Raw genomic sequence first — 27,666 nt, 5'->3', positions numbered from 1 at the left:
ACTTTGAATTCATAGTATTATGTTTGTTTATCAGGCCCTATTCAAATTGCATCTTATGAAAATAGCTTTTGATCCCAATATAGCTTTACATTTTAGAACATTATGCTATTTTTTCTACCTGTGAATAGTTTTTATGCAAATTTAAATCAAATACTAGCTTACTAAATGGCATCCCCAAATTTTAGATACTGTTTTCTATGACTATAGATGTCACAACCAGGGATATATTAATTCAGAATGTATTAGGAATTTAATGGTCTTTAAATATTACAATTAAAATAGAATAATTATCCTAACAGAGAAATATACCGAAACGTTCAAGTGTCTGGCGAAAACACACTTTCCACTCGTTGGATGGAACTTCAACTAGAGCCTTTCACCCTCGAACTGGATTGCCTCTCCTTTCAAGTCCTGTAAGCACGGCTTAAATATCTTTAAATTTTTCAATTGAAAAATATTTTGTAGCATATGTAACAGCTTGATGGTAACATTGGAAAAGACTGAAAGTGAATAGTAGTGAAATTGGTTCTATTAGAGATATGAAATTTCTCAAGTTCTTTAGTGGAAACTTTCATTGTAAAAACAGATTGTTATCTAACTACATAGTGATAGTACCAAGCACATCAAGTGGGGAAGAAATCATGACACTTTGGCTTGAAACTCATCCATTTAATCCTCTTGTTTCTGTTCTTTCATACGTTGTTTATTTTTATTGGAAAGTCGCATTTGTGTAAAGATGGAGAGACAGATCTTCCATCTGCTGGTTCACTCCCCAAGTGTCTACAACAGTTGGAATTGAGCCAATCTGAAGATAAAAGCCAGGAGCTTCTTCCAGGTCTTTCAAGTGGGTGCAGGGTCCCAAGGTTTTGGGCCATCCTGGACTGCTTCCCACAAACAGGGAGCTGGGTGGGAAGTGGAGCAGCCAGGACACAAAGCAGCACCCATATAGGATCCTGGTACATGCAAGGCACAGATTTATCCACTGAGCCATGGCTCGGGGCCCCTAATCCTCTTATTTCTTGACATGTAAATATCCCTGTTATATGTTCACAGATGTATAGATCTGAATCCAGTGATAAAAAACATCACTTTGCAGACACATTGAGTTGACTGTAGCTGTGACATTAAACAGGTATCACAATCTCTCGAGCCTTGGGCTCCTCATCTCTAAGTGAGAGTGATAACTTCTACCTCAGGATTGTGGCAGTGATTAGTGTAATCTGGCACACAGAAAACACTGATTGGTTAATTGTGGTGACTGCCATTTTTGTTCAACGTGAAGTGAGCAGACAATATTATTGCACAGCTAAAAATCTGCATATTTGTTGATGTGTTTTTTAGAATACTCAAGAACATAATACCTGGCATGTGTTCAAAAAATAGCAAGAGATCTAGAAATTAAATTTACAACTTGGACCAGGGGTGTTTATCTTAGAGAAGTTGGATTACAAATTAAAACAACTTCAAATGTTTGAACTACCTATGAGATCTTTTAAAAAAGAATCATATCCCACTTTAGGCTTCTGGTCAATATAGTGAGCTGAGAATTGATGTTGGTAGACCCATCCTTCTCAAAAACAGAGTCCTAAGTGAAATATAATAATTTTTAACACATAAAATAGCAAATTTCCAAGATGTTACCTCAGGGGAAATTACTTCCCTTTAGACCAGGGGTGGGTAATTTCGGGCCTACACAGTATAAATGGCCAGTGAAATCATTTGGTTTCCAAGTCCTATAGGCAGGACTTGAAATTCAGTAAATGTATAACAGGCTAATTTTTAAGCTGGTTGTTTTGTATGGCCTACAAACGATGTTGCAAATATCTCCTTGGCAGAATAAAATTTCATTGCCCATACTAGACTGTCTGACTCTAACACCTTACTAGGGTTTAATGCTTCTGCTGGGATAGGAGAGAAGGCCACAAGTCAGTGCCAGTCATGTCCGGATTCTGAATCCAAACTCTTCCAGGCCATAATTAAGGAGGACTGGCCTTCTCTAAATGGAAGATGAGAAAAAAATTTCCCTGTTGATTCAAGTGTGCATCAATGAGTAACATGTGGACTAGGTGGAAAAAAATAGGGTTGAAACCTAAGGTATAATTGTAGGGGTTTTAAATTTATATTGCCTAGGGCGCTGTGACTCAACTGACTAAGCCTCTCCCTGCAAATGCTGGGATCCCATACAGGTACTGGTTCGTGTCCTAGCTGCTTCACTTCCAGTCCATTTTCCTGCTCATATATCTGGGAAAGCAACAGAGGATGGCCCAAAACCTTGAGCCTTTGTACCTATATGGGAGACCCAAAGAAGATCCTGGCTTCAGCTCTGGCCATTTTTTTTTTATTTGAAGATTTATTTTAATTGGAAAGACAGATTTACAGAGGGAAGAATAGGCTAAAAGAAAGATCAGATCCTCCATCTAGAGCTAAACCAATCTGAAGCCAGGAGCCAGGAGCTTCTTCCAGGTCTCCCAACATGTATACAGGGACCCAAGGCCTTGTACCTTCCTTCATTGCTTTCCCAGACCATAAGCAGGGAGCTGAATGGAAAGTGGAGCAGCTGGTACATGAACCAGTGTCTGTATGGATGCCAGTACTTGCAGGTGGAGGATTGGTTAATTGAGCCATCATGCTGTCCTGAATGTTTATAATATGTCTAGTCTTGTTCCAAAGTTAGATGCATGCAGTTTTTGATGAACCCTATTTTTTATGAATTTGCAAGAACTTACTTATTTTTGAATTTTTAACAATTTTTGCACCAAGTAAATTACATTTTAATTCCATTTTCATAATATTTTTTGAAGAACTCATATTAATTATTCTAGAAACAAACTTGTCTGATTTGCATAGTGTATATTACTTAATGTTTAGCCTACATTTTGAGTCTTTCAAATGAAAGACCTGTTTATTTAGAAAGGCCTGTTGCAATAATTTGGTTTGATGAAAGAGTGGTTTTGCTTCCAAAAAAAGCTCAAACCTAATGAAACTACTTTTGTCAGCCATCTGTTTTTCTACTGGTTAATAAGAACATAAAGAGAAACATGTAATAGTATTGTTTTGGGTGAACTGTTTGGGGAGGAGTATGATATGCTTAACTTACATTTGATACATGTTTTATTAACACAAGAAAAAAAATTATAGTCTTTAATGATCATTTTGTCCTTAGGTTCCTCAAAGGAAAACACAGTCAGGTTGCTTTGATCTGGATTCTTCCTTACTGCATCTGAAAAACTTATCGTCTAGAAGGTATGTAGCTTTAAATTCATTTCTACATAGGAAATGGAATTTCTAAATTTTGGTCTTTCACAATAGATAACATTCACTCTAACAGTAAAAATTTTAATAAGAATCTTATTTTTGGTATATTATCCACACATGGTTATTAAAAATGATTGAGGAAAGAAATGAAAATATTGAGTAAGAAATGTATATTGATTACATATATTGATTGCATATATTGTGTATAATATTTAAGTGAATCAGTATTATTTCTGATCATTATCCTCTACCTTTTATTGTTTGCAAAAACAAAATTAAAAAAAAAACAGCATTGGCATTTTTTCCACATTGTAAAATATAATATGTCCTGACCTGTATTCTTTAATCATGTAATCCTGCTTTTGTAATTTTAGCTGAAAATGGATTGATACAGAAGACTTCTATAACTATATTATAAACTTTACCCTGTAACTTTTTATTATAATTTAGACATATATATGCAATATGTGTTCTTTATAAAAAAACAGCAATAATTTTAAAGTTCAAATTTTTGGGATTTTAATGTCCGATGCCATTAGTTTAATTAGGGTTATCTTGGGTAGCATTGTTCCAGTTAGGTTGGGTGACAGGCCTTTTGACCTAGTGCTTGGGACACCACCCTCACAGGTTGGCACACCTGTCTCTTACAGTAGTACAGAGTTTAAAGTCCCAACCCCACTGCTCACTCTGGATTCTTGCTATTGCATAAACTGAGAGGCAGCCAGGACTGGCTCAAATAGCTGGGCCTCTGCCTCTGAACTGGGAAACTTGTTTTGAATTCCCAGACTCAGCCATAGGAGCAATTGGATAGCAAATAGTGGATGGGAGCTTTCAGTTTGTCAGCCTCCCAGATAAAAAATAACATCAACAAATGTGAGTAAGAAAGTGTTGTGGCTAATGTGTTCTTCTGCTTTTTCTTTTTTGTTTTTAATAGTACTCAACCATGTTTAAACATTGAAGATGATCCAGATACCCAGGAAAGACCATTTTTGAGTTCTAGTGCCCCACCCATTACAAGTCTTAGTCTCCTGGGAAATTTTGAGGTAATATGTTTGACACTATGTTATGATCAGAACTTTCTTGATTTTACCTAGGTCTGGAGAGTCATATCTTTAACTTTGTAAAAGGGAACAAATACATTGTCTTTTTCCACAGCCTTGAAACTCTTTAATTTTTTGTTTTTGTGAGGAGAGAAGTTGGAGTAATTGTCGGCGTCTTTAGAACAGGGTTATCTAGTAAAGGAGATAGACTTGGGCAACGTCAGGTGGGATGGAGGCATCTGACACGTTAGCCAGGAGGTTTGAATTGACCATATTTTATAAAATTGGAAAGCAGTGGCCCTGAATGACGAAGAAGGTTGATTTCCAAAATCACATTTTTGTGTTTATTCTATTTGTACTTTTTCTGTAAAGCTAAATCTGCTATATAAATTATTTTTAAAAAATCAACAGATAAAGATCTTAGATAGATGTACTGTTGTATCTAGTGTGAGTGTTTCTACTTGGGATTAGCTGTGTCATGTATTTAGTTGTCTTTACTTCTGAATCAGGTTAGCTTTAAAGGTAAACTTGGAAAGAACATTTTTTTAATGATTCTAATTGGTCAGTTTCCTAGGAGAAAAGAGTTTAAATTTTGAATCTTATAGTAATTAACGTACACACACACACACACACACACAAAGGCCATGTGTTACAGCACAGTGTGTTAGGGTGCTGCTTGGGACACCAGCATCTCATTGAAGTGCCTGGAATTAGGTCTTGGCTCCTCCGCTACCAATCCTACTTCTTGCCAGTACCTCTGAGAAGCAGCAGATGATTCTCAAAATCTTGGGACCTCTTCCTCACATTTGAGTCCCAAATGAAGTTTCTGACTTTGGACTGACCCTACCTTAGCTGTTGTAGCTATCGGGAGAGTGAATCAACAGATGGAAGATCTCTTTTTTTCCTTCCTTCACTGTCTTTCTACCATTCATATAAATAACTCTTTGTAAGTCAAAGTAAATAATAAAAAGAGTTGTTTTATGTATCAATAGTATGTTTATAGCTGTTTTAATTTTTAGGATATCTTTTACAGTTTTCATAGAAATAAAAAGTTATTTTGTGAAAAGTTTATTCCTTTACCGTGTCATTTTAAAGTTGTTAGTTCAGAGCTTTTAAAGTTTCCATTCTGTGCTTGCTTCGGCAGCACATATACTAAAATTGGAAACTTCCCATTCTTTGTCATAGTTAGATTTGCAAAGGTTATTATATGGGCCAGGTGCTCAGCAAAAAAGGGCTGTTGTGTGAAAATCCTGTTTTCAGTGGATTCTTTTTTTTTTTTTTATTTTTTTTTAAAGATTCATATTTGGGCCCGGCGCGGTGGCGCAAGTGGTTAAAGGTCCTGACCTTGCACGCCCGGGATCCCATATGGGTGCCGGTTCTAATCCCAGCAGCCCCGCTTCCCCTCCAGCTCCCTGCCTGTGGCCTGGGAAAGCAGTTGAGGACCGCCCACGGCTTTGGGAACCTGCACCCACGTGGGAGACCCAGAAGAGGCTCCTGGCTTCGGATCGGCATAGTATCGGCCGTTGCGCTCACTTGGGGAGTGAATCATCGGACGGAAGATCTTCCTCTCTGTCTCTCCTCTCTGTATATCCGCCTTTCCAATAAAAAAATAATAAAAATAAATCTTTAAAAAAAAAGATTCATATTTATTTTTATTGCAAAGTCAGAGATATACAGAGAGGAGGGGAGACAGAGAGGAAGATCATCCGTCTGATGATTCACTGCCCAAGTGACCACAACGGCTGATGTTGTGCTGATCTGGAGCCAGGAGCCAGGAACTTCTTCCAGGTCTCCCACAAGGGTGCAGGGTCCCAAGGGGGATTATTTAGATTATCTCTAGTTCTTGAGTGGCACAAATAGAGCTACAGTTAAATTCATATATTAATTTTTGTGTGGACATAAGTTTTCATTTTGAAAAGAATAGGAAGTTGGAGCTGATTGACTAATCTACCTGTAAGCACCAACATACCATCTGGGCACTGGTTCATACCCCAACTTCTCCATTTCCCTTCCAGTTCTCTGTTTGTGCCCTGGGAAAGCAATGCAGGATGGCCCAAAGCCTTGAGATCCTGTATGCACATGGCAGACACAGAAGAAGCTCCTGGTTCCTGGGTTCCAATCTGCTGAGCTCTAGCCATTGTAGCCATTTGAATAGTGAACCAGTGGGTAGAACATCTTTCTATCTGTCTCTCCTTCTCTCTGTAAATCTGCCTTTCAAATAAAAATGAATAAATCTTTTTTTAAAGATTTATTTATTTATTGGAAAGTCAGATATACAGAGAGGAGGAGAGATAGAGAAGAAGATCTTCATCCAATGATTCACTCCCCAGGTGAGCGCAATGGCCAGTGCTATGCCGATCCAGGAACTTCTTCCAGGTATCCCACGTGGGTACAGGATTCCAAGGCTTTGGGCCGTCCTCAACTGCTTTCCCAGGCAACAAGCAGGGAGCTGGATGGGAAGTGGAGCTGCTGGGATTATAACCGGGGCCCATATGGGATCCTGGCATGATCAAAGCGAGGACTTTAGCCGCTAGGCCATGCTGCCTGGCCCAAAATGAATACATCTTAAAAGAATAGGAAGTCTAGACAGTGGAATTGATATGTGTGTGTGTGTGTGTGTGTGTAGCACGTGTAGCTCTTCCAGAAGCTACAAGACTGTTTTCCAAAGTGGGTTTGCTGTATTTCTCATCAGCAATATATGAAAGTTCAAAGTCCCTCTACCTCCTGGCAGTTGTTTCATCTTTTTTTTTTTAAAGATTTATTTTATTTTTATTGGAAAGGCGGATATACAGAGAGGAAGATCTTCCGTTCGATGATTCACTGCCCAAGTGAGCACAACAGCCGATACTATGCCGATCCAAAGCCAGGAGCCTCTTCCGGGTCTCCCACACAGGTGCAGGGTCCCAAAGCTTTGGGCCGTCCTCGACTGCTTTCCCAGGCCACAAGCAGGGAGCTGGAAGGGAAGCGGGGCTGCCGGGTTTAGAACCGGCACCCATTGTTGTTTCATCTTAATTATCATGATTTTAATTTGTATTTGCCTAATGAAGAAGTACATTGAGCCTTTTTTTTTCTATACTTCTTTGCCATAAAGGCACATATGTTTTCAAAATATTTTCTTTCTTCTTTTTTTAATTGCATTTCATTTTACAGCATCGTTTCATAGGCTCTGAGGTTCCCCAAACCCCTCCCCATGTTCTTCCCCCATGGTGGATTATTCCACCTTATTACAGTATTACAGTTCAAGTCCAGTCTTGTCTAAATATTTTCTGTAAGTCTGAAGTTTAGCTTTACGTTTTTGGAACAGTGTCTTTTGAACAATGAAGAATTTTTGTTTTTCTGAGGTGTAATTTTTTTTAAAAAATAATCTATTTTTTTTTTAATATTTTGACAATCAGGCCCGGCGCAGTACGCAAGTGGTTAAAGGTCCTCGCCTTGCACGCCCGGGATCCCATATGGGCGCCGGTTCTAATCCCGGCAGCCCCGCTTCCCTTCCAGCTCCCTGCCTGTGGCCTGGGAAAGCAGTCAAGGACAGCCCAAAGCTTTGGGAACCTGCACCCACGTGGGAGACCCAGAAGAGGCTCCTGGCTTCGGATCGGCATAGTATCGGCCGTTGCGCTCACTTGGGGAGTGAATCATCGGACGGAAGATCTTCCTCTCTGTCTCTCCTCTCTGTATATCCGCCTTTCCAATGAAAAAATAATAAAAATAAATCTTTAAAAAAAATATTTTGACAATCTTTACATAGTTATTTAGGGTAAAAAGGTTCAAGGGCTACAGGAAAGTGGGTAAGATTATTATTTTTTCCATATAGTTTCCTTCATGTTTAAAGGGGGGTATTAAGGGAGAAGGCCCACCCAATTTCCCACCCTCCCCAGGTCCCGGATGTAGGGCATGCTCTGAGGTTCTTGCTCAGATGGTTTGATATTTCAATAGTTATGAATCGCTGCCAATCTTGCCACTCCAAGCACTATGAGGTCTTTGAAGAATCCACTGGTTGACATAGTCCATCATAGAGTCTCTGCCCCATATTTCGCTGCTAAGATATAGCTGAGATGGTTGGTTGACCTGTTCTGTCTTCTGTCTTTTCTTGGTTCGGGTTCTGAGTCCAGCATTTTGATTGGGGAGATCTCGAAAGAAACTTTGTCTGAGGTGTTCTCAAACCAGATTCTTGTATGTGCTAGCAAGTACAGGGCCCGGCACAGTCCATCGGCCTGATCAGCTAGTATTTGCAATTGCTGGGTTGGTTCTGTTTTCACCCCCGACTTCCACTGAAATCAATGGGTGTTGCAGTCCAGCCTGGTTCTGCCCAGCACATACTCGGCCCTTGCAGAAACCGGTGGGAGCTGCAGCCTAGTTGGAGTGACCCGCAGTAACCCCCACCAGGCCCGCCTCCTATCCTGGTTCGCCAGTATGTGTAGCAATAGTCCAGTCTGTCCCATACCCCATTCCACCCCAGTCACTGTCCTGGTTTTATGCCCTCCCGTGGAAGAGGTAACCCAAGAGGGAGGAGCCCACTATTTCCCTCCCAGGCCTCTCCCACTCCCAGATTATGCACTCTCCAGGTAGTTCTGTGGTTTACTTGACAGAACTAGCCCCCAGTGCCAGCTTCTTGCTGCTGATGCTGTGGCTATGCCCAAACAACCCTCACCCACTCTAATTTTGTTTCCACCAGTAGGAATAATCAGCCCAGCCTGGCTTTTCCCGATCTAGTCCACATGAGGCATACAGGTGTTATAGCCCTGCCGAGTCTGGTCTGCCCCTACCCAGCCCATGCTCTCCAGTGGGAGTAGCTGCCCAGCAAAGGAACCACGCCTTATTCCCCTGCTGGCACTGCCCCCTTGTTCTCACGCTTGCTGGTTGGACGCTGCAGTCACTTTCGGCTCAGGCAACCTCACCTTGGCATTCTATATTGTGCACTAGTCTTTGTTGCTGCTGAACCTGGCTCGACCCACACTGTTCTGGTGTTTGGATTTGCCAGTGGATGATGTGGACAGATTCAGCCTGGTCTTCCCCCGACCCATGCCAAATGTATGGGTAGCTTTCCATGGCCTGTTCTGGGCTGTTTCCTATAATGCTTCTTGCACTTACCTGCAGGGTCTGTGTCCTGCCAGAGGAGTTGCCCAGGCTCTTCCTTCAGAACCCCTCCCAATGCCAGGTTTCACGCTTACCAGTGGATCCATGAGCCACTCAGTGTCAGTCCACCTCCTGCCCTAGCAGGAACAGTGGCTTTTCCTGACTGGCCTTTGACTCAAGCTGGTTCCTGTTGTTGGATATTTCAGCCCAGCCATGGTTTGTCCATACTCACATATGGCTCACACATGGCTCAGTAGGGGGTTGAGACCTAGCCTAGTCCGTCCCACATCTATCCTGGTCCTCCAGGACACTAGAGGGTGTTGGGGTCTGGCCTGGCTCGGTGCATCCAATCCCAGTCCACACTTGTGCCGAGGGAGACTACAACCATTTCCCGATCAGAACACAGCCCCCATTCCAGGTCACACGCCCCTTGGTGGGAACCTCAACCCAGCTAGGGTTATCCCCTTAGCTCCCCAACCAGGCCTGTTCCCAGCCACAGATCACATGCGTGCCAGTGGTTGCTCTGGAGGTGTAATTTATTAATGTTTCCCTTACTGAGTCTTCCTTTGGATCTTGCGTTTTTTGAAAAGTCTTTTCCATTCTTAGTCTACTGTGGAACTATTTCTATTTAGGCTAGGTATTTGTTTGTAAGGAGGGGACTGTCAGCATTGCAGAATGTCGAGCAGTACCTTATCCCTTCAGCATATCCATGGTTGTAGCAACCAGAAAGGTGTTCCCAACACTGCCACTCATCCCCTTGTTGAGAACCACTGACCTAACCAAGGTCGCCAGGACTTCCTGGAAGTGTGTTTTACTTCCTACATTTCAATCTTTGATCTTTTTCAGTTTCTATATGATATGAGGTATCTGGTCAGCGTTCATTTTTATGCATATGGGTGCCTAAATTTCTAGTCTGGAAATCAGCAGTGTGAGTACTTTGTTGTTGTTTCTCAAAATTACTTGAACTGGTTTGGTTCCTTTATCTTTTAGTACAAATTGGCTTTTATATTTCTGTAAAATACTCTGCTGAGATTTTATGAATTGCATGAATAGAGAACAAATTGAGGAGATTATCTGGAATTGCTAGATCTTCCAAACCATTAAATACATTCATTTAAACATTTGATTTCTCTCATCAGTGATTTATAGTTTTCAGTGTACTGAATTTTGACATATTTTTGTAGTTACATAAATTGTGTTATAAGTCATTTGCATTTTTGAATTCTTATTTTTCTACTGTACATTTATACACAGATCACATACAATTAACATTTATAAACGAAGCATTTCTTGGTTGAAGTGATAAGTGCTTGGCTTTCTCTTTTTAATGGAATTTCTGCATGTGACGTCTTAAGTTCCAGTGATTTTTTTCTATACCTAGTATCATGAATGGGCACTGTGAGAAATAAATGCCTGGTCTAGTAGAACATGTTGTTGTTTTAATTTATATACTCCTAAAAATAACATTAACAAATCTGACCACTGGTGCAGTTTTAGGAGAGTTCTTTCTGCTTGAAATAGTTAGAGGAGACCAAACTTTATAGTATAGTAGAAGATTTATAGGAGTTGGGGTTGATTTCAAGATAGATGAACTAAGGGAACAAGGCACAGCTGGTAACAAGTGTTATTCTAATGCTATAAAACATGGTGATACGCTCATGTTTACTTCAATAGAGAAAAACAGCATTAACTTTTATGTTTCTTAATAAAGTGTTTATTCTTCCAGGAATCTGTCTTGAACTATCGCTTAGATCCTCTCGGCATTGTTGATGGTTTCACTGCTGAGGTTGGAGCAAGTGGTGTTTTCTGCCCGACACATTTGACTCTTCCAGTTGAAGTGTCATTCTACAGTGTTTCAGATGACAATGCTCCCTCTCCTTATATGGCAAGTATTTTTAAACTTGTCTCTTCCCACTGAAATGAATCTACTTGGTAAATATTTTTGTACAGTTATTGAAAGGATAATGTATTCCCAAAGGAAAAATTGTAAATTGAATACAGAATAATCTACCAAAATAACGCCTCACAATTTTTTTCTCAGCTCAAATATTGGATTGCCTCTTTTGTATTTGAGAGTGGTCCTAAAAATTTACTGTTTTCCATGTGATTGGGAAAAAGAGGTACTAATTGGTGAGTGAGGGCCAGTTGTGACACAGCAGATCAAAGCAGCATCTGCAGTGCCGGTGTCCGCGTGGACTCTAATTCAAGTCCTCGTTGTTTCCCTTTCAACCCACCTCCCTGCAAATGCACCTGGGAAATCAGCCGAGGACAGCCCAAGCACTTGGGCCTCTGCGTCCACATGGGAAGCCCACTGATTAGAAAATCTCCCCCTCTCTCTGACTCAAGAATAAATACACAAATTTTAAAAATTGATTATTGACACTGTAATTCCATTTCACTGGTTTCATACAGATTTTTGTGTGCTTACTGTGCACCCTAAACCGATGAGTTGCCTTTTCTAGGTGTAGTTCAGTGAGAGTTGGGTGACCTATGGCTCATGTAAGGCCCCTCTAGTCCCTGTTCTCCTGTGTGGTTTGTCTTTGGCTCATTCCTTTCTAATCCTAAAGTTCTTTTAGTGTGCTAGCTATTTCTGGAGATAGCATTGTGGCATAAAAGATAAAACTGCTGCCTTCATTCCATGTGCAAGTTAAGATCCCAACTGCTGCATTTATGATCCAATTCTCTAATAATGACCTGGGGAAAGTAGCAGAAGATGGTCCCTACATCCATACAGAGACCCAGATCGTGCTGTTGGCTCCTAGCTTGGACTTGGCCCAGCACAGGGCATTGCAGCCATCTGGGGAAATGGATGGAAAATCTGTCTCTTTCTGTAACTCTCTCAAATATGTCCATCTTTTTCAAAAAAGAAAGAAAAAAACGTTATCTGTTTCTGACTCAAATCAGTGTCTTAATAATGGACAGAGAGGTAAAGAGAATTAGAGCATAGTTTTGAACATTAAGATCAGTCCTATTTCACCTTTCCCATGTTTTATTCCAGTGTGCTGTAGGTAAAATAAGTGCTCTAATGCAAAAGTGATATATAATTCTGAATGTATAATTAAGTATTATCCATTTTCCAAAGGAGAATAAGTGACTAGGATGGAAATGTAAAAAGTTTACAGTGATAGCATCTTACGTGAAACTAACTTTTAGAAACTACATTATTATTTCAAGTGGTCTCCATTTTAAATGTGAAACTTTGAGTCAGTTATCTCATGCACCAGCTCTTATTCATGTGTTGTAGAAAAATACCCCTAACTTCAAAATCCTTTTAGAAAAATTACTGCTAATTTCAGATAATTAGTAAACTAGAATTTGCCACTTTGATAAGTTAAATACTAGAATAAATAAATGCCTGTTATACTGGGATACATAAGCTATAAAGATACCATTTTTTTTTTTTTACTTAGATACCTGGAAGTTGCTTTCGCATATTATATTGCCATGTAGTAAAATACTATGGAAAAATAAAATCTTTAATGCTATATAATCTGTCATTACTCAGTAGAGTCCCTAATGACTGTTAGAATAGCTGAGAAATAGGGTAAAAGAATAGCTTGTGTTAAAACCAACTCAAATATTTTTGAGTGAAATTCATGACCAAGAAATAAATTGAACTACACATGAAAAAATAGCAACACATCATTAATCTTTGACCATGGTGGTCAAAAGATTAAAAATGATTAAAAATCATTATTTTTTTAAAATGAAGTATTAGAAGACAAAATATTTTGCCATTAAATATTTAGGAAATATAAGAATATACATATATTATTATCTAATTTGAGTAAATACTGGAAAGAATATAAATGAGGTAACTTTTTTTTAGTCCATCTATTTTCAAGAACAAGAGGATAGTTCCATGCATTCTTTACTCTTATAACATTCTTCAGTCAGCTGTTCTTCGCTATTGTTTTTTTTCTGCCTTGTTTTTGCACAGTGTTTTTCTACATTGTTCACTTCTTCTCTTTTGTAAGTGACCTTGTCAAAATCTTTTCTTGAGAGGGAGGGGGAGGGAGGGAGAAAGAGAGGTCCTCTAACTCCTGAGTCGCTCTCCAAATGGCCGCAATAACTGCAGCTGGTCCAGGCGGGAAGCCAGGGGCCCAGATCTCCATCCAGGTCTCCAACATGGGTTTCGTGGGTCTAAGTACTTGAGCCATCTTCTGCTTTTCTGAATCAGAGTGGAACAGCTGGATCTCACACCATGCTCAGATGTGAGATGGCAGGCATTGCAAGCAGTGGCTTAGTCCACTTAGCCATAATGTCAGCTCTCCATTTCAGATCTTAGACCACAGGACCCAACAGGGTGGCCTAGTGGCTAAAGTCCTCACCTTGCATGTTCCAGAATCCCATATGGGCACTGTTTTGTGTCCCTGCTGCACTGCTTTCCTTCCAGCTCTTTGTTTGTGGCTTGGAAAGCAATGCAGGATTGCCCAAAGCCTTGGGGCCCTACACCCATGTGGGAGACCTGGAAGAAGCTCCTGGCTCCTGGCTTTGAGTCAGCTTAGTTCCAGTCCTTGAGGCCACCTGGGTAGAGAACTAGCAGGTAGAAGATCTTTCTCTTTTTCTCCTCTGTGTAAATCTGACTTTATAATAAAAATAAATAAATCTTTTTAAAAATGATACTTTTTGGGCCTGGCACAGTGGCCTAGCAGCTAAAGTGTTCGCCTTGAACGCGCCGGGATCCTATATGGGCACTGTCTAGTCCTGGCTGCTCCACTTCCTATCCAGCTCCCTGCTTGTGGTCTGAGAGCGAACAAGGATGGCCCAAAGCCTTGGGACCCTGCACCCGTGTGGGAGACTTGGAGGAAGTTCCTGGCTCCTGGCTCCAAATTGGCGCAGCACCGGCTATTGTAGTCACTTGGGAAGTGAATCATCGGACGGAAGATCTTCCTCTCTGTCTCTCCTCCTCTCTGTATATCTGACTGTATATCTGGGTAGTTTAGTCTATTTTCAAAGGCCTGATTATGTTTTCATAAGATGATTCATAGATCAGTTGAACTGAGACACAAATTTGTATTTATTACTGTAATAATAACCTGTTTCTCAAATGATAACACACATCACGAATTATATAACTAACAAAGGTAAAAGTTTAGCCAAGATAATTTTTTGTGATGTAAAGCTAATATAGGACTTTTATCAGAAACTTGATTAAATATATTAACTCAAAGCTATGTAATTTCTTTTTTCAGTTGAGAATGAGTAGTAAAAGTATTGCTGTATGGCAACATTTAGCTGTTTAAAAACTATTGTGTGGTGACATCAGGCAAAAAGCTAACGTAGGTGTGAGAATGGCAGGTTTAGACTGACACAGGTGGGATTTTCACATGGTCAGTGCTGGAAATGATGCCTAGTGTTAGTCAACCAAATCAAGACAGACTTCCCTCAGTTTTTCATTTATTTTTGCCTACCCTAAAGGAGTTGTATTGTTAAAAATTTGCATGAAGTTAATTTATCTTACCTTTACTGTTGCATCTTAAAGTGCCAGAAGAAAATGCATTTTTTTTTTTTGCTAAACATTACAGCTTTCTCTAGCTGTAAATATTAAATGCTGATCAGTTAGTGAAATCATCAAAATAAGAAATGCCAAATACAATATTGTTAAAATTCTCAATGATGTCTTAATCCCTTCTAAAATTTCTAGCCTTCTAGTGCTGTCACCTCACTTAGAAACTGTTCTCTTAAATTGCTGACTTAACAGCTAGGGCATACTTATTCTTCATAAGTTGTTTCAGTTAGTATTATCTTGTGTTCTAAAATCTATTAGTTGAATGTGTTAAAGGAAATAAATATAGTGTTAGCAGTAGCTTTGTCTTACCTTTTTCCCTGTTTGTGATTGTGGGTAGAGGTGGGTAAAGAACAGTGTAAGCATATGATTATAAAAAAATAGCTGTTACTTGGGCATGTTTTACTTTTTTTTTTTTTTTTTTCATCCTGGAACTTGGAAGAAGTGGGATATTCTATGTCAATTTAGATCAGTTTTTCTCACAGGGTAAATATCCACTCTCTGCTTGGTATGTGTACCACCTCAGGAGACCTCTGTAGAGCAGGTTAAGAATGTGTGTTGTTCATGTGCTGTTGTCACACTTTAAATGACCATGTGATGCATTTGTCCAGACCATGTCTGCCTCTTCGGTGCCAATGTCCATAGACATTATCCACTATTATGCTAATTGAATTGCCTGATGCCAAATGTTTTTTACTGGGAACTAAGGTATCCGTATGGCAAAACCTGGCCCTCCTTTTTATCTCACAACCTTGGACTGACTTTGAAACTGATGGGGCAGTCCCGTATTCTGTGTACTTTTATATGAGGTTGGACTGCAAATATGTAATGAAGGAATCATGTAATGATCGCATTACATGTAGTACATGCATTCTACTTAACTCTTTGGGAAAAAAAATTAACTTTAGCTAAAACAAGTGAATCACTGCTTTTGAAAAACTGAGAATTAAGTATCACAGTTACTACATGTCATCCTGATTATTGAGATTCTTTTACACTTGCAATTTGAACTTTTGTTGTAACAGGTAATACTTAATTTCCACTGTTTGGACTTCTGTACTGATTAGAGCATTCTTCTCATAAAAATAATATCCTATCCTAGAGCAGTTTCTCTCAGGTGCTGATGCGCAGATGTTATAGGGGAACCTTGTTAAAATGTAGATTTGGCTTGGTGGTTCTAGGGAGAGGCCAGATATTCTGCATTCCTAGTTCAGTCTACAAGCGATGGCAGCGGTGCCAGTCTGCCCACCATTGTTTGAGTCTCCCACTAATCTGAGGATGCCTTAGGCAACTCTTGCAATGAACCTAATTGAGATTTGACCTTAACTTACATGTTAGCCCTTCAATCGGTTGTGTTTTGATTTATATATAATCAATTTAGATTCTTTGCTTTGTTAATAAGTAAATGGCTAAAAATAAGATACCCAATAACATTTTTGGTTAAGGCACAGCATGACACATGATCATTTATGAACAAGTATTTCATCTTGAAAAGTTGGATTTTGTAGCCTCTGTATATGGAACGAACCACAGTCTTGCAAGTTTCTGATTGAAGCTTCATTTTCTACTTTGTCTCAAATGTCTCCTATAAATTCATTGTCAGGCAAGGATCAAAAAATTCCAACTTTCTTTTCTATTTTGCTTTCTATATGTAGTCAAATAGTCAAATTTAGATATCTAGCTTACTTCAGTTCTCTCACTAAAGAGTTGACTGTTTTTGTTTAAGACTTAGATCCTTCCACACTCGTGACTTTTTTTCTTGTCTAAAGAATAATAAATTGTTTGGTTTATTCATTCCTCCTTTCTTCCATGATATATAGGAATAGCCCTATATTGCTCCTTTTTAAAAACTTTAGCGAACTTCTTATTTTTATATCATACACTTTAATAAAAATTTTAAGCAGGCTTGCCTGTGGTATTATGTGTTATTGCAGCATCTCCAGGAAAAACAGTGTTTCTCCTTAGAGAGAAATCCTTAGTGTTTCATATTCATGGAAGATAGCTTTGTTAATTTTAATATTTTTAGAGATATGATTATGAAATTTTAGTAATTATGATTTATTGTTTTAATATTTCCTGTACACATGCATCAGTTTGTACTCAATTTTGTCTTCTTTTATTTCAAGGGTGTGATTACTTTAGAGTCCCTTGGTAAAAGGGGTTATCGAGTACCTCCTTCAGGAACAATACAAGTGGTATGTGTTTTATAGTCTACAATTGCAATAATCATTCTCTCACATACATATAGAACTTAGCCCTTTCTCCTGCTACTGCTGCTGCAACAACTTTGGTAAGTAACAGTGGGGCTGCAGCTTTGTTTGGAGTTTCCCTGCTCTGCCCCAGGAATGACCATTTGGGTCCTCCATAAAAGGAAAGCAGTAATAAGCTAATCAAGGTGAATGCTTTAGAAAAACAATATATGAATATTTATATGACTTAAATGAGCTTTTGCTAGTGCAATCAGAGGCTAGCATTACTGGTTCCTTCTGTTTAATATAGGGAGCCAGATTGAGATTGAAACCTAAATATTGTTACTGCTTTATCAAGAATACTCTGTAAATAATACTATCCCTTGTGCAATACTTCCTAATTTGATCTAATGAGATGATCATATAAAACACAAATGTAGTGTTACAGATGTTAGGATAGTGTCAGATGAATGTCTAGGCGTTAATCTCATTTGTAGCCCAGAGCAGTTACTCTTACAACTTAATATCAAGGCCAGTTTGCATTTGAGTTCATATCCAAGTCTGACCCAGTATCACCCTGCAAGCCCATAATCTTTACCAAGTTTGTAAACTGAAAAGCAATCTCAAAGAGAAATAAAGAAACCTAACTGAGTCTTCACATTTAATACCTGTTTTAGTTCTGCCAGTCTTTTTATTTTAATTTTTATTTATTGGTAACTCAAGGAAATAGCCTGCCCACTCTCCAAAATCCCACAATGACACAAGCCTGGGTCAAACCAAAGCATATGACTGGTTACTAATTCCAGTTCTCCAATACGGGTAACAGCAACCCAGTCCCTGGGGTCCTTACCACACCACTCAGGGTCTACACCAGCAGGAAACTGGAGTCAGGAGCCAGAGTCAGGCATGAGGCCAGCTGCTCCTACTGGAATCCCAACGAGCAGACCAAATATCTGGCAGCCCAACAAGTCTTTTGATTAACTTGAGCTTTATTGTGTGTATCATTGTTGTTTCAGTACTGGAAGTAATCTGTGCCTCTGCTTATTCTGTATTAGACCTGACTGAAGCATAGCACTGTGCAGTCAGTGTATATGTGCATATTATAATGTTTTCTTAATAAAGAAGTGTCACTGCATAGTGATGTATTTTTATGTTGAATCGTTTGCTTGAACTATAAGAATGGTAATCTGCTGTTCTCTTGTCCCTGGCTCTATAACTCGTGAGAAAGCATAGGTCACTGGAAAGCTAACTGTCAGTGTTGTAACAATGCGGGATAATCCTAGGAGTAGCACATTCAACTTTTGTTTGGTGACTGCCAATATTAATAATTAATTTTAAATTTGAGTACATGTTTTATTCTTTATCTAATTTAATAATTTGTGAACATGATTTGAACTCCTGGCATGCTTGGTGTTGTGGTCCCTGAATGTGTTAGCCTTAACCTTAAGAGTCACTAGATTGCAAAAATTGGATCATAATATTGATATATTTCTCATTTTGATTCAGTGAGTGATGTCCAGTGCCACGGATGAGCTTCTGAAAGCATGGGCACCAAGTTACCTACTGATGTGTTGGTAATTTGGTTAAAGTTAGATGAACAACTTGGGGTTTTTTTTTTTCTAATTACTGTTTTTAAAAATGTTCATTCAATTACTCATGACCAGTTATAAGTTGAATTCAATTCAATATACACTTGAGGATGCATATTTTGCTCTATAATGGTATTAATGGTTAAAAATAAAATCCTCATGTCAATGCAAATTTTGAAATGATTAACAATTTTGTGAGAACCTGAATACTTTGGTTCTAATAGCAGTGAACTAAAGTTCTGCTTATTGACAAGTAAAATATGAGGAAAAATGAAAACTTCATCTTGAGAATTTTGCAGTTGATACTCTTTAGCAAAGCTAATGTAATAATAATGTAAAATAATTGAACTGAAATATCTTAAGCCAGTAAAGGTATATTTTTGCTTAAGCTAATAGAATTGTTTCTTAAAATCTGAGCAAGGAGTAAAAATTACATGTTGCTTGTTATTATATGGAATTGCTGACCACAAATTTTGTTACAGGATTTTTTTTTATTGTGAAACAAAAAAATTAAATTGAATCTTTAAAAAACTGAATATTTTGTAAACTTTTGGAATTGTATTTTCTTTATCAATGAATTGATTATACCCAGTGGGATTATCTTGTTATTAAAAGACCTACTTAATTATTGGCATAGTCTGTTCTGATTCATGTCAACAAATCACTGTTTTTTAAAGCATAATTCTATATTGTTTCTTCAGACCTTATTTAATCCTAATAAGACTGTGGTGAAGATGTTTGTTGTGATATATGACTTGAGAGATATGCCAGCCAATCATCAGACATTCCTACGACAAAGAACTTTTTCTGTTCCTGTTAAACAAGAAATGAAGAGAAGTGTTAATAAAGAGAACATCCGACATACAGAGGAACGGTTATTACGCTACCTCATTCATCTGAGGTAATATTGCAAATAATTATGAAAATAAGTTACTCAAAAATAACTCCAATTTTTAGTTAAAAAAAAGTGTAACTCTAGGTTAGCCAGTGCCCGTTGGATGTTGCCTAGCTTGGATTTAAAGATTTATTCATTTTATATGAAAGCCAGAATAACAGAAATCTTCCACCCACTGGTTCACTCCCTGAAATGACTGCACTGGCTGGAGTTGGGGTAGATTGCACCAGGAGTCAGGAGCTTCTTCCTGGTCTCCCACATGAGTGCAGAGGCCCAAGCATTTGGACTGTCCTCTGCTGCTTTCCCAAGCACATAAGCAGGAAGTTGAATTGGAAGTGGAGCAGCTAGGAGTTGTCGTAGCTTTATTCACGACACCAAAGTGCCAGGCCTCAGATATTCTTGATAATGGCCAAAATACAGAAAGCACATGGCATATTTTCCTTTGGGCATTGTAACTTCTTGAGTTAAGAGAGTTTTCAGTTATTGCTGTTTAAAATGCATTGTGTTTTAAAGTGTTACTATGTTTGGGATAGTGAGATAACATTTTCTAAACCTGTGATATCCAATAGGAGTTTAGTATAAGCCACACATTTAGTTCTATATTTCCCAATCACCACATTTAAAAAAAGGTCTGTATGACTGATATATGTTATATATCCCAGTAAACCCAAATATATATAAACAATGTAAGAATTACCAATGAGATGATTACATTCTTTTGTTTTGCTAAGGCCTTAAAAAGCAAGTGTAGTTTTATGCTTAAATCAATTTGCAGTGAGCACATTTGAAGCACTCATGGTCACACGTGGCTTCTGTGTTTTATAGGGAAATTCTTAAACTTTATTCACTTGCTCAGCAAATATTTGTGAGCTATGCGTGCTTCCAAACACTAGGGAAACAGTAATGACAAACTCTCGTTTGTCTTATATCTTACATGCTAGTGGTTTCATCAGAGCTGTCTCTTCCTCTGACTTCCACTACCTAGCTCAGAGCTCTAGGCTTTGAGAAAGCATTTGTTTTCTCTTGAAATCCCAGTGGCTAGTATCTTAGGGTAAGATCAGCTCTGAAAACCTGAAGTATGAATCAGGATCAGGGAGTCAATTAATTAAGGGTTCAGTAATCTGATATTGAGCATTTTCTGGTCCCTTCCACGGGAGGTCCTTGGTCTCATCAGTGATAATGGTCTTAGATGAGTCAGGAGCCCCATTCATCAGACCTTTCATCCAGGGCCCGGACACAGCTGTCTTTAATATGTTACCATTGGGAACCACTAGCTGTCCTTCAGTCTGTCTTCCTTGGAATAGTGATCTGGAATGAAAAATTTTGTATTCATATCACATTTTGAAAGCATGTTTTAATTGTTTGCCCCCAATCCTGTTTAATTGGTTCCCTTCATCTCTGGTTGTCATTTTGCATTCAAAAGACATGCTGAACCAGTGCAGTGTATTAAACCCAACCTAACACTGTCTGATATACATCATGGGAAATGTTACACAGATTGTGGGAATGAAAATGCTACCAGAAAACATATTGGCAGGTTTTTAAAAAGAGGAATATTGAAACAGAAGACTATAATACCATTTCCCTTGTCTTACCTAGGAGAAGATTGAGCTCTGGTTAAACTTCTGTTTGGCATCATTTTTCTCAGCTTTTATAAATCTGCACATAATATCTAAATATTTTAAATGTTGTAAAGACACCTTCTTATGGAAATGGCATATTCTCCAAACCTTTCCATGTTCTCCTCGAAGGTGGAAACTTCCTAATGAGAAATAGAGTGAGCATGTGAGATGTTTAATACATACAACAGAGCTGAGGCTGAAATTGTGGGGAAGTGGGTTTTAAGTTGCTGCTTACAATGCCTGCTTCCCTTATCTCAGTGCCAGTTCAAGTTCCAGCTAGTACATGTTTGATCTGTCTCTCTTCTGACACACTTGGGACTATGGCTCGAATGCTTTGGCCCCTGCAACCCACGCAGAATCCAAGATGGAGTTTCTTTTTCCTGGCATTGACCAGACCTAGACCTAGCTATCGTATCCATTTGGGAAGTGAATTAGTGAATAGAAGATTCTTCTATTAGTCTTTTCTTTATCTGTCACTGTGCATTTCAGATAGGATCGGGGTAAAAAGTTGCATTTATGTTTGTAATAGGTATTGCTGACTTTTCTCTTAGCATTTAGTTTTATTTAGATAGTTATTACTGCTGCTGATAGCAATTCTTTCTCATCCTGTGATTGCCCCTAAACTTGGTTGTGTTCTATATTGACTTTTTTTAAAGTGGGGAAATCCATTTTAACCTACACCAAATAATAGGAGGCTAAATTGTGCAAAATGGGTCAGTTAATTTGTCCTGGAGCTGCAGAACCTAAACATAGTGTTATTAACTGATAGAACCGCAGGTGAGGAAAGGTATATGTACTCATGGAAGAAAAGGAAGTTTTTATCTGAAACCTAGACTCACTGGAGGGTGCATTTCAAACATGGTAAGCATGAAAGGGCATGGAGTGGTTAGCAAGTAGTAAAGAATTGAGGTATATGTTAGTGTTCACCAATATGTCAATTCTTACTGCTTTCACGTTTTGAATGACTTTGATTCCGACATGACTCTTCTCTTTTGTTTGTTTAGGTTCCAGAGTTCTAAATCTGGAAAGATCTACCTCCATAGAGATGTACGGCTCCTCTTCTCTAGAAAGTCAATGGAGGTTGACAGCGGTGCTGCGTATGAACTCAAATCTTACACTGAATCACCAACAAACCCTCAGTTTTCACCAAGATGTTGATAAGGAATGACAGTGCGAGGTGTTGGTTCAGTATCAAAGTTTGGAAGTAAAAATTAGCATAGAATGGAGTGTACCAAATTAACGATCAGGAGAGTGGCTCTTCTCCCATCCTGGACCAGTTTCTATCAAAGGATTCCTGAAACAGGATCTGCATATTCCAAGTAGACTGGAAGCACTCATGTCCTAATCCTTTCTGTCCTGTTGAAACCACTTCATTGGACATGTTGTGATAGCAAACCCCATCCCCCGGTTAGATTAGTGTTTACACATTTTATTTCTCAGTTATTTAATATTTAATGTTTTCCTTAATACTCAAGTGATGTTTGTCTCTAGTCTTCTAATGTAGCACAATTCCTATGTAAAATCATACTATGTATTTTTGACATTAATGTTGAAATCTGAAATATATGCACAAGTCTTTAATTTTGTGTGATGTGTTTTAAGTGCTATTCATTTTAAGTTATTGAAAAAGAATGAAATGTTGAGCTTCTTTAAGATTAACGCACTATGCAAGCATGTGTACTTTTTCTATCTATCAAGTTTAGTTTTTATAACACACCATCAAGGTTGCTATCTCAGAACATGCTGTATTGGCAGTGCAATGCAGACTTAAGCTGCTTCACATTCCTCCTGTCAGGTCAGGTCATCATGCCCGCTCACATGACTCAAGGATTCCTCGTCCCCAAAGCAGTTCTACTTTTCCTTGATCACTCTTATAGAGGCTTTACATTTTAATTCTGTCCCATGCTAGATAATTTTCTCAAATTGTTAAGAGTATGTACTTTGAAAAGAAATTAGTATTTATATTGTAAATATATACCAAAAAAACTAAGAAACGTGTATTTGACTTTTGTTTTCAGATGAGTGGTTTATATGATTGAGTGGATTAACCACCAGGAAGTTTCCATTCTGGCTCTAAAGCTTCCAAGAGGAGGGGGACGATGTCTTGGGCCTTGTCTCAATTTATCACTTCCTTGTTGAAGTCACAGTGCAAGGCATTTGGCAACTGGAAACGCCACCAACCAGGGGCACTAGACTGGTTGCCTCAAGTCTTTCTAAATATGTCCTTAGAAATAACAGAATAGCTTTGGATATTTGCATTGGCACCATGGGCAACTGCACATTAGATGATAAGGCACAAATATTAAAACTGTTGATAGAACTCTATGTCTGCAGAGGCCTGGCATGATGGTTCAATTGGTTAATCTTCCCTTACAGGTGCCACATATGTGTACCTATTTGTGTCCCAGCCACTCCACTTCCCATCCAGCTCCCTGCTCAATGTCTGGGAAAGCAGTGAAAGATGACCCAAAACCTTGGGCCCCTGTGCCCACATGAAAGACCTGGAAGAAACTTCTGGCCCCTGTCTTTGAATCGGCTCAGTTTGACTGTTGCAGCCATTTGGGGAGTGAACCAGCAGGTGGAAGATCTGTCTCTCCTCTCTGAATATCTGGCTTTCCAATAAAAAGAAACAAATCTTTTGGCTGCAACTTAAATATAAAATATAATATATATACCACTAAGCTACGCTAGACTCAGCAGACCGATATGTCTAGAACCAGGTAAGCAGTGAGAATTGAGCTAGGAAGTCCATTCCCTGAGAATCCAGCTAATAGACTACATAAGAGGATTTGGTCAGATCATGAGTTTGTGGCTGCAGGCTAGGGAGTGACGAGCAGAAGCCTTAAATAAATTATTTTAAAAATCCCAGTCAAAATGTTATTTGTATTCCTTAGAAGGAATTGTTTTCTGTAGTATAAATTTATAAGGATTTTTTGTTCATCTTCAGCCTGTATGAAGCAAGCACTCAGGAGTTTGGCTTAAATATAGTCTTAGCTCTACTGGTGTTTAGTGGAACCAACTCCAGGGTTTCTCTAACCTTTCTAGGGCTGTTGGTTGAGAAAATGAAACGAACATGTGCAGTGTGCTTATAATCATACATTCTGTAATACAGTTCGTACTCCAGTGCATCACTAAACATTTGACAAAAGTCGAGATTGATCATTTTGATTGTGGAAAACGCCAAATCATGTTTTATTTTCTGCTTTTTAAAGATTTTTTTTTTATTGGAAAGTAAGGTATTTAGAGAGGAAGAGAGACAGAGAGGAAGATCTTGCGTCCAATGACTCACTCCCCAAGTGGCTGCAATGGCTGGAGCTGTGCTGATCCTAAGCCAGGAACCAAGAGCTTCTTCTGGGTCTCCCTTGTGGGAGCAGGATCCCAAGGCTTTGGGCCGTCCTCGACTGCTATCCCAGGCCACAAGCAGGGAGCTGAGTGGGAAATAGGGCCACCAGAACATGAACCAGTGCCCATATGGGATCCCAGTGCATGCAAGGTGAGGACTTTAGCCTCTAGGCTGCCACACTGGGCCCTGTTTGCAGCTTTCTGTAATAGTTCAGTTTACAGTTTCAGAAGTTCATAGTCCAGGATCTAGTGGCCGCATTAGTTCCATGTGATGAGGATGGTGCATGGTAGGGTGTGTGAAGAGAAGATCATATTGCAAGCCAGGAAGCACAGAGGGGGAGAGGAAGTTGTTCTGTGTACATAACAGCACTGTCACAGGAACAGCCATCTGAGGGCATGCTCCAGTGCCTCGCAGGCCTCCCACTTAGGCCTGCCTGGTAGATGATTAGGTTTCCTAGTCCTGCATCCCAGAGGCCTTTGGTAGAGTGTACTAGGCTTTCCTCCCAGAGGTCCTAAATAGATCAAATCTCCATCCTTAATTTGTCAACTGCTATTAATCTATTCATTGTTAAGACAAGACTTTGAGTTTAAATATTCAGATTGGGGAACCAAAACCATTTCAAGCCATAGCATCGTTAAAGCATCAAAAGTGTTTTTAAATGTCAAAACTGCTAGTGATTCTTTGACTTCTCCAGTAAAATATACCCCAGAATATCATTATTTGTACAGAGACCTTCTTGTATTAGTACTACACTATAGTATTTCTGGAATTGTTTTTAGTATATTGTCTCTTAACCTTTCTGAGCATTAGCATTTTTTTTAAAGAAGTTTACTGAAGCGTCTCGGTGTAGCTCTATGCTTTTCCTTGCAAATGTGTTCACTGGAAACATGTGCTCATGGCCTCTCTGCTCTGTAGGGCCGGTTTTTTTGTTTTTTGTTTTGGTCTGTTTTTCCTCCTTAAGTATAGTCACCCAGTGCCTTCCTGATGACTCCTGACCTGCCATTATCTCTTACCACGCTGGTTAGTCCATATATATTACAGCTTCTATGTCACGGGGTTATAGTATAAAGGACGTTGTCGGTATGGTATACCACAGGTAAGTATTTGTGTTCATTTATTGGCAGACCTAAAGCACCTAGGAAGTTGGCAGAGAATGCTTCAACTGTTTGAGCCCACCCCACCCACGAGGGGAGGGAGAGTAGTGCCCCGTCTCCTGATATTGACCAGGCCCAGACCTGGGTGTCACAGCCAGTTGGGGAATGAACCAGCAGATGGAAGATTGCTGTCTGTCTCTCCCTCTCCCTGCTGCTCTGCCTTTCAAGTCGGTCTGTTGAAGACCAACATTGCTGCCTTTAGTAAATAATAGAGATCTCCCTGCAGGTTCACAGGTGAGTTAGTTGAGTCATAGCTCAATTGAGTCACAGGTTATTCTCTTTAAGATTTATTTATTATTTTTATTGGAAAGGCAGATATACAGAGAGGAGGAGACATGGAGAAGAGGATCTTCCGTCCGATGGTTCACTCCCCAAGTGAGCGCAATGGCTAGAGCTGAGCCAATTCGAAGCCAAGAGCTCTTCCAGGTCTCCCACACCGGTGCAGGGTCCCAAGGCCTTGGGGCCATCCTCCACTGCTTTCCCAGGCCACAAGCAGGGAGCTGGATGGGAAGCAGGGCTGCCGGAATTAGAACCGGCACCCATATGGGATCCCGGCATGTTCAAGGCGAGGACTTGAGCCACTATGCTTGCACCGGGCTCATAGGTTATTCTCTTTAACAAGGAATCAAATGATCTGCATGGCCTTTGGAGATTTTCTTTTCAGAAATTAATGTTAAAATTTGTTCGGTGAGAAAACATTTTTAAAAGATTTACTTTCGTTGGAGAGGCAGACCTACAGAGAGAAGGAGAGACAAAGATTTTCCATCTGCTGGTTCACTCCTTGAGTGTCCACAATGGCCAAAGCCAAGCCAAGCCAATCTAATGCCAGGTGCCTTCTCCAGGTCTCCCCAAGTAGATGTTGGGTAGCAAGTCTTTGGGCAATCCTCTGCTGCTTTCCCAGGCAAAAAAAAACAGCCAGTACATGAACCAGTACCCAAATGAGATGCTGACTCTCGCAGGTAAAGGATTAGCCAGTTGAGCCATCCAACTAGCCCCTGACTGGGAAAAAAAAATTAACAGATGTGGACAACTGGAAAGTAAGCAGCAGTGATCCTGTCTACCGTTTGTCACCCACCAGAAATGAGGATGAAGCAAGAGGCATTGTTTTCCTTGACTGGCTCCATCTTTGGGATGATCAGTCTTCCTTAATTTTGTGAAGAAAGCAGTGATTTTAAATTTTCAAAAATTACATGATACTGGCATTCATATAGAGAAGTGAATGTAAAAGCTCCCTACCATTCCAGCTCCCACTTTACAGGGGTTGTTCCTGTTAAAAATAGGCCTATGACCCACTGTGGTCTAGACTGGGAACACAGGATCAGTCTAGAGGAAAATGACACCCTATATCGCAATAAGTCAGCCTTGTCTACTCAATCACAAGTTATCTAGAAGTTTAATCATAAATTCTGCTGAGAAAATATGAATACCTACTATGTGCTAGTCATTGCAGGCAGCTTGCTATTAAATTCGTGCTTCAGAGACAGTATGACTATCCCACATTTAACCAAAGCTTGAAGTTTGCCTAAGCAGACAGGATTCAAAATCTAGATTAAATTTTCCATTTTTTGGGCCCAGCGCCATGGCCTACTGGCTAAAGTCTTCGCCTTGAGAGTGCCAGGATCCCATATGGGCGCCAGTTCTAGTCCTGGCTGCTCCACTTCCCATCTAGCTCCCTGCCTGTGGCCTGGGAAAGCAGTCGAGGACAGCCCAAAGCCTTGGGACCCTGCACCCATGTGGGAGACCTAGAGGAGGTTCCTGATTCCTGGCTTCGAATCCGCACAGCACCGGCCGTTGCGCTCACTTGGGGAGTGAGTCATTGGACGAAAGATCTTCCACTCTGTCTCTCCTCCTCTCTGTATATCTGACTTTGCAATAAAAATAAATTTTTTATAAAAAAATTTTCATTTTTTTACTCCGCCAGTGGCATTTCGCCTCCTTTAATTTTTTCCACCAGAGATATACTTTTCATTAGTATTTTTTTTTAAAGATTTATTTTC

At 39.5% G+C, this 27,666-nt stretch overlaps 1 protein-coding gene across 3 annotated transcripts in view; it reads left to right on the top strand.

Moving 5' to 3' along the window:
- FAM214A (family with sequence similarity 214 member A) overlaps positions 1–22,753 on the top strand; it is a 66,966-nt gene extending 44,213 nt beyond the window's left edge. For all 3 annotated transcript variants that reach the window (XM_040969984.1, XM_040969983.1, XM_040969985.1), the window contains exons 7-13: positions 300–413; positions 3,164–3,243; positions 4,190–4,298; positions 11,095–11,253; positions 17,004–17,072; positions 19,357–19,556; positions 22,177–22,753. In XM_040969984.1, coding sequence (XP_040825918.1) covers positions 300–413; positions 3,164–3,243; positions 4,190–4,298; positions 11,095–11,253; positions 17,004–17,072; positions 19,357–19,556; positions 22,177–22,330 — 885 coding nt within the window. In that variant the 3' untranslated portion in view covers positions 22,331–22,753. The remainder of the gene's footprint in view (positions 1–299; positions 414–3,163; positions 3,244–4,189; positions 4,299–11,094; positions 11,254–17,003; positions 17,073–19,356; positions 19,557–22,176) is intronic.
- The last annotated feature ends 4,913 nt before the right edge of the window (positions 22,754–27,666 follow it).

The sequence above is a fragment of the Ochotona curzoniae genome, unplaced genomic scaffold (assembly GCF_017591425.1).
Source record: "Ochotona curzoniae isolate NIBS_2020 unplaced genomic scaffold, NIBS_Ocur_1.0 scaffold_4701, whole genome shotgun sequence".
In the NCBI taxonomy this organism is placed as follows: Eukaryota; Metazoa; Chordata; class Mammalia; order Lagomorpha; family Ochotonidae; genus Ochotona; species Ochotona curzoniae.
The sequence above is the reverse complement of the archived record's forward strand: the minus strand, read 5'-3'. Positions and strand labels throughout refer to the sequence as shown.